Genomic DNA, 8,083 nt, shown 5'->3' with positions numbered 1-8,083 from the left:
AAAAAAGAAGATTTCTTTGTATCTCGTTTGAATGACTTTGTAATAGCATTTTTTATCTCCAATTTTATAATGGCCAATTCGAATTTCTGGTAAAGTTATCTTCACATCTGAATATGAAAGTGTTTTTTTTAATATGTTGAGCTAAGGGGGCTGGAATAGCACGATTTTAGTGCGCTATGCTCGTGAAAGTCGACCGAAGTTTATTGTCGCAATCGATCGCTAACGGACGCTCCGGATTAGAGCCGAAATGGGCAAGACGAGATCGGTCCAACAAAAAACGAGTTTTGATTTTTAAAAAATGTTTATACGGCGTACACAATTTGAAATGATCAAAAAACCTATAAAATACGGGGAAAACATCTAAGTTGACAGGTATGAAAAGAGTCGAGTGGCATAATTGATCCAGAATTATCCATAAGGTCAGCTACAAATATTATTCCCTTGTCATACCACCTTTGTTTGAATAGAGTTTTTTGATTTATTTTTATTGTTCTGTTGTTCCATAAGGTGGAACAATGTGTAGTCGAGGTTTGTACGTATTTGGGTTTCAGTCAGTGGATAGTTTGTAATTTTCAATGTGAAGTTATGTTTTAAAAATGTGACGTCATAAGACGACGCATCATTAAAGCCGCCGAAGAAATTGTTTAACACACACAAACAAAGAAGGCACTTTGATGTCAAGAATTAATACGTCAAACGTTTGTGATCCACGCCTTGAACTGCGCTCTGCAACCAGGTCTTACTCCGAAAAGCAGAAAAAAACAAAAAACAAAACTAACAAAAGATACTCATTTACGTCGAAGCTTTATTGGTGTTAAATTACTAGTTTTGCACTAATATGAGTGTTTTTTATTTTCTTTCTTTACTTTGATTATTACTTTGATTTAACATTTTATTAGGTTATACGCTCAACTTGACCACTGCGCATGCGCTAAGCAGCTGGCTGTCAGGTGTCAGGTGTCAGGCTGCCAGCAGCTGTTCAGGGCTCTGAACGCTCGGATCGAGAGTAACACACCAAGAATAACCCAAGAGGCTCTGCCACAGACACGCCATTGAACCGATTTTCACCCGGCAGTGGGGAAAGCCGCTGTTTTGATCCCGGCGTGCTGTGCAGCGAGCTTTCGAGGCCAACGTCTGACAGGCTAACAGACGCAGAGCGTCAGCTGGTGTAACGACGCACCTCACGGATCAGATGAGACCCTGACCCGGTTTTGAACCGCTTTGAACCACTTGAAAAGCAGGACTGTCTCTCGAGTCGTTTAGCTAACGAGGCTAAAGGCTAACAGTCAACCGGGACAGTCCCCGCTGACCTGCTTGGGTTTGGAAGCCACAATGCTCATAGGTAAAGTATGATGCGGATCAGTTTGGTGTGCGGGTACTGAAATCGGTCGCTTGCTTAGCGAGAAAAAGTTGACTTGACGTTCGATATTCACGAGTTAGGGACCGTCCACAAATTTCATGTTGGAGGGTGTCATAAATAGACAAAAATATACACGAAAATCAGTTAATTAACATTTTATCATTCTGATTGCTGCAGTAGATGGAAAAGGGAGACATCTAACTACTACACCTCATATTTTTGTTATATAGATCATTTTGCAGAAGTTGGAGCCAATTCAAGGATGAGTATAGTGCTAAATTGACACAAATATTCATAAGAAATCAGGTGAAACACTTTTTCTCATTCTGATTGCTGTAGTCGATGGCAAAGCAAAGCCTCTAACTACTACACCTCACATTTTCGTCATATAGGTCATTTTGGAGAAGTTGGAGCCAATTCAAGGATGAGTATAGTGCTGAATTGACACAAATATTCATAAAAAATCAGGTGAAACACCTTTTCTCATTCTGATTACTGTAGTAGATGGCAAAGCCTCTAACTACTACACCTCAAATTTTCGTCATATAGGCCATTTCGGAGAAGTTGGAGCCAATTTAAGGATGGATATAGTGCTAAATTGACACAAATATTCACAAAAAAATCAGGTGAAACACCTTTTCTCATTCAGATTGCTGTAGTAGATGGCAAAGCCTCTAACTTGTACACCTCAAATTTTCACCATATAGGTCATTTTGGAGAAGTTGGAGCCAATTCAAGGATGAATATAGTGCTAAATTGACACAAATATTCATAAAAAAATTAGGTGAAACACCTTTTCTCATTCTGATTGATGTAGTAGATGGCAAAGCAAAGCCTCTAGCTACTACACCTCAAATTGTTGTCATATAGGTCCTTTTGGAGAAGTTGGAGCCAATTCAAGAATGAGTGTAGTGCTAAATTGACACAAATATTCATAAAAAATCAGGTGAAAATCTTTTTCTCATTCTGATTGCTGTAGTAGATGGCAAAGCAAAGCCTGTAACTACTACACCTCAAATTTTCGTTATATAGGTTATTTTGGAGAAGTTGGAGCCAATTTAAGGATGAATATAGTGCTAAATTGACACAAATATTCATAAAAAATCAGGCGAAACACTTTTTTCTCATTCTGATTCCTGTAGTAGATGGCAAAGCAAAGCCTCAAACTACAACACCTCAAATTTTTGTCATATAGGTAGGTCATGTTGGAGAAGTTGGAGCCAAATCAAGGATGAGTATGTGCTAAATTGACACAAATATTCACCAAAAATCAAGTAAAACACCTTTTCTCGTTCTGATTGCAGTAGTAGGTGGCAAAGCAAACCCTTTAACTACTACACCTCAAATTTTCATCATGAAATGATTCATTCACTCACGTTCACTGAAAAGATTCTTTCTTTTTTAACAAATGGCTCAAGACCGACCCGACACAGAGGTGTAGATCGCTGTGTGGAGCTTCCGCCTGCCACCAACAGCAGGTGTAGTCCTTTTGGTTGTCTAGCTTGGTGAGAACATGGTCTTCTCGCTACAATGGTGTGAGTAAAATAGAACACCTGTTTGCTTTTCTCTGCCGCATCACAAGCCCTGACTTGCTCTCTGTTTGGCCATTTCGGCTGTAAGTTCTTATCCATGGTCGGTTGTGTTGTCCGGATCTTCCTGCCCATCAACAGCTCAGCCGGGCTGACTCCTGTGCTGCTGTGTGGAGAGGATCTGTAAGCCATGAGAGCCAGCAGAGGTTCAGGTTGGTTCAGGATCCTTTTTGCAGTTTGAACCGCACGCTCTGCATGGCCATCCCCTTGAGGGTTATGGGCTAGAGGTCGTGTGTACAAAGTCCATCTTACGAGCAAACTGTCTGAAGCTGTCACTGCTGAACTGCGGCCCATCGTCACTGACTCTGACACTGACCTCTTCCGCTTTCCTGTGCCTAGCAAATGTGGCCTTTAATTTCAACTCCACCTGTCTGGATGTTGTGGTAGGCATGTGAAATATTTCCAAGAACCTGGAGTAGAAGTCAGCTATAGATAACCCTGACCCTCGTGTTCACATTGATCTACGCTAGGGGTGGATGATCTGGCAAAAATATCATATCACGATTTAAAAAAAATAAGATCACGATTTTATCATGATTGTTTATTTAAATTGTTTTTTAAGACTAATTTGCACATTTCTGACCATTTTCCTCATGTTAAACATATAAAACATATTTAAAATGTGTGTAAACTCTGAAAGAAAAAAAAAAAGACATTTTAAGTCAGCTAAGCTTTCTGAACAGGTTTTAATTTGAATAGTGACAATTTTTATCAAAATGTGAGTGAATGTAAACATAAAAGGTAACATAATGTAAACATAAAAACACAGCACGTAACGCAGGTCTAGTACTTTGAAGAGTCTTTTAAAGCCCTTGTTTTCCACTGTTTTAATGGGAATCATGTCTTCAGCAAGGTAATAATAAGTCAATGCCTCAGTTACTCCTTTACACTGCTTGCTTGTTTTTTCACATCGAGTGCCCTTGTTAATGACTGTGTTACCGTGGGTTGCATTAGCTTGGAGCTAGCGGCTGCCTCTGGCTACCATGTGTCCAGTGTTGGGGGTAACATGTTACAAAAGTAACGCAGTACAGTAATATATTACATTTAGGTAGTAACTACGTAATGTAACTTGTTACTCCGATTTTTTTGGTAATATTATTACAGTTACTGAGTCGGGTAACACGTTACAAATTTCGGGACTAAATACATATGTTGACATCTGTATTTTACATTTAACATGTAGGTCTGTTTTTAACATCGCTTGATCATAAGCTATTACTTCCAGCAATACTTCAATAAAATGTTCCTGTCGCACTTGGAGCTTCACGTGACAACGTGAGTGCGCGAGTCAATTCTCTGCCATGCAATTCGATTGTCTTTGACAATACCCAAGAGGGTTGAGAAGTTATTGTTTGTGACAATAATCACTGTCACGGTTTCATAAAATAAAATGCAAATCATAGACACAAAATCCAAGCAAGAACAAACCTAAGTAAAACGAAGCAAATAAACTGCAAAAAAATAAGTCACTGTGCTTTTTAGATATGATTTAATGAACTTAGTGCCATCAATTACCATATATAAAACATAGTGATTCTGATTGGCTGTTCACAATCAAAATACAAATCATCTGTCGGTGACAAATGACGTCACGCTACGGCACCATCAATCGGACAAACTACAATAGACGCCATTATTAGAGTCTGATGCGCTCGTTTCTTATTGACCTTTTTTTTCTCAAATCACCTCGAAACTTTGTCTCCATGTAGTAAAAGAAAATTAGAACTAACTGAACTTTCAATTATTATAAATAGAAAAAATAATAATGAAAAAGGAAAAAACATTTAGTCAGGTCAGTTTTGACTTCAATACATATTTTTGCTTTTATTACACATACCCTGTCTGTGTGTTTCTATCTATCTATCCATCTATCTTGTTAGACCAATTATCGATTATATGTTATGCATCACTATTATTTGTGTGTAAATGGCAAATGGACTGTCACTTGTATAGCGCTTTTCTACCTTTGGTACTCAAAGCGCTTCACACTGAACCCCATCTACCTCCTGATAACGCAGCATCGGGAGCAACTGGGGGTTCAGTATCTTGCTCAAGGATACTTCAACATGGTCACAATGGCCGGGGATTGAACCCACAACCTGCCGGTTGGGAAAGGACCACTCTACCAATGAGCCATGCCGCCCCCAGTGTGTAAATTAATTTGAGAATAATGATAATTTCATTTGTGGTTTACAGTCTGTGATTATTTCTTTACTGGAGAAAATATCAGTTCCAATATTTATATTTAAAAAATAAATCTTATTGATCAAAGGTAGTGATGTCCCACCACACCATAGAGTCGTAACGTTTAATAGTATAGACCACACTATATAGTTAAATATGCTCATAAGTTAACTTTACCAGCTAGAGTATGGCAGCAAATTTTGCATTTTCCTTTTAAGGTCTTGAAATCATTATTAAATAAATGAATCCTCGATTTTTTTAAAAGTAACTTAAACTTGAGTAACGCATTACTCTCCAAATAGAGTAATATTGTAAAGAAACATTACTTTCACATGCAAGTAACTAGTAATATGTAATGTATTACATTTTGGAAGTAACTTGACCAACACTGCATGTGTCTGATCTCCGTTTGCTTTGGCTGTCCCCGTAGTTTTTGGGTGCTGTCTCTGTCCCTGCAAGTGATTACCGGTAAACAGGTTTGTCGTGTTGCCATCTGACGTCCGAACCGAGTCTCTGCAAACTTTGCAAATAATTGGTTTGCGCTTTCTCCTCCGAGGAAAAGCCAAACCAAATCGACACTGTGGAGGTGGAGTTTCTTTTCCGGGACCAACTCTGCTTCGTGCTGACTTAGCCTCCCGCTATACAAATAAATAGGGAGGCGGGGAGTGTCACGTACTAAGCACTGTGCGTGCTGTGATTGGTTGGTCGGGTATACGCGTTAGTGGCTTTGCGCCGCTATAAAGCTAAACCGTTTAGAATGTGCCATGTAAACGATCAAACGATGTTTCGGCTTTATGATATCGTGAACACGTTAAATCACTTAACGATCTAATATCGTCATATCGCCCACCCCTAATCCACGGCGATTTTATTCCACGGTCTATCAGGAAGGGGAGTCGGCAGGAGAGGTTCACTGGTTTGTGCTCTCCTCTGCCCACGACAGTACATAAAGTTCTCTCTCTTCGCTGTGATTTTGTGACGCCATGCCAGGCCACCATATTGAAGCATTGGCTCTATCTCGGCATTTGTTAATCCCTAGATGTCCCTCATGTATACGACCTAGCATCTTTGACCTGATCGTTTCCGATATCACTATCCTACACCCCCTTGTTACTAACCTGTCACTCAGACAATTCACTCCTAACGGGAAAGTACTCCCTAACACCGGTGCATGTTTGCAGTAAGTGTTCATGCTAGCCCCCATGTATGTACCTGATCACGTATTGCAGTTGCTGGTCTGCCGCAGTCTCTGCCCGTATACAGTCCCATTTTATTGGGCGATGCTGGGACACTGCTCATCACCGCCGCTACATAGCACTCCACATACATCTGACTGTCTTGGCTGAGTTCTGTGCCCCTCTGTGGGCTCCTAGACAGCATGTCCGCCACAACCAGGGTTTTTTTCCGGTGTGTACACAGCCTCTGGGTTGAACCTCATCAACCGCATTAAAAGTCTCTCACAGCGGAGGGGAACATTGTCAAGGTCCTTAGAGTTCATCAGTGGTATGAGCTGTTTGTGGTCAGTGATAAGTGTAAAGGATGGTAGACCATATAGGTAAGTCTGAAATCTCTCGCTTGCCCATATGCTCGCCAGGCACTCTTTCTATTTGAGTGTACCTTGACTCAGCCTTGGTCAGCTGTCTTGAACAGTACGCCACCGGTCTCCAGTCGCAATCATGGAGCTGCAACAGGACACCCACAATCCCGTAGCTGCTTGCATCTGCTGAGATTCCGTCCTCTTGTTTACATCATAGTAAACCAAAGTAGGAGACGATGTCAAGAGACTCTATCAAAGGCTGTCTGCTATGCAGGGCCCATGACCACACGGCATCTGATTTTAGTAGTTCATACGGGGGTTGGGCCACTGTAGACAGGTCAGGGATATATATACCTAGATAATTTATTATGCCTAGTGCTCTTCGCATCTCCTGGCTGTTTTCTGGCTGGCCAAGATTATTGATTGCTGACAATTTGTCTGGGTCGGGCCACACACCATCTTTGTTGATCACCTGACCAAGGAAGTGCAGCTCCTCCTTCCTAAGCACACACTTATCTGTGTTCAACTTGAGGCCCGAAGCCTCCAGCCGCTCCCTCACCTTCTTCAGCCGCTCGTCATGTTCAGTCATTGTTCTGCCGTGTCGTGCATTTAGACGGCTACTCCCTGTAACACTTCCAGGGTCTCAACCATCTTCCTTTGAAAGATCTCGGGCACTAGTGAATCCAAAAAGGAGACGTTTGAAGCAGTATCGTCCGTATGGGGTTGGGAATCGTTTGAATTTGGACGATTCCGGTTCCTATTCTGGTTCTTTGATTCAATTCCGGTTCATAACGATTCTCGATTTCAATTCTTAACACAAAAAAAACAATTTTTGGACAAATCACATGAACTTCTCTGTTCTTCAAGTTCATGATCTTTTTACTATTTGTGAACTTTACCATGGATTACTCAAAGGGCTGTTTTTAACCAGTATATTTATTTCAAGAAATTGTTTTGTATTATTTTTCACAAGAGCTTTATTTTTGAGAAGTTCAAGACAAAACAATATTGCAGCTGTTACTGAAAGCATGCTACTGAACTACTGAATTGATTGGCTAACCTTGTCTTGCTTTATAAAGAAAATAAATATGACAAACACAACGCTGCATTTTAAGAGCAAGCAAGGAAAGTATCAAATCTAAGCAATATGTGTAATCATATGGTACCATTTGATGTATCTGTATGCACATTATTTATGCTGCAGCTGCGTATGATATAAGCGAAATATTAGCTAGATATGTGCATTTGTGTGTTCAACTTGTTGGCTCAATGTTGCAATTAGAGGTACTGGTACTTAGCCGATTCTGACTTTGGGTCATGATGAGCCGATTGCGTCAGTTCTATGGCTAGGCGTCGGCCGATTGAGCCGGCCGGGCCGGCCCGGCCCCGGTAGGATCACAGATACCGTGAAGG

General features: G+C 40.7%; 1 protein-coding gene across 4 annotated transcripts in view; it reads left to right on the top strand.

The window, feature by feature from the left end:
- Positions 1-830: 830 nt before the first annotated feature.
- LOC147152418 (SRSF protein kinase 3-like) overlaps positions 831-8,083 on the top strand; it is a 53,883-nt gene continuing 46,630 nt past the window's right edge. For 3 of the 4 annotated variants that reach the window (XM_086045891.1, XM_086045883.1, XM_086045864.1), the window contains exon 1: positions 831-1,342. In XM_086045891.1, the coding sequence (XP_085902017.1) occupies positions 1,333-1,342 (10 nt within the window). In that variant the 5' untranslated portion in view covers positions 831-1,332. The remainder of the gene's footprint in view (positions 1,343-8,083) is intronic. The other variant, XM_086045872.1, reaches the window with a different exon arrangement.

This window comes from Filicampus tigris, chromosome 1 (genome assembly GCF_054856515.1).
Source record: "Filicampus tigris isolate MCC_2025a chromosome 1, RoL_Ftig_1.0, whole genome shotgun sequence".
Taxonomy (NCBI): domain Eukaryota; kingdom Metazoa; phylum Chordata; class Actinopteri; order Syngnathiformes; family Syngnathidae; genus Filicampus; species Filicampus tigris.
This window is presented reverse-complemented; position numbering and strand designations above follow the sequence as displayed.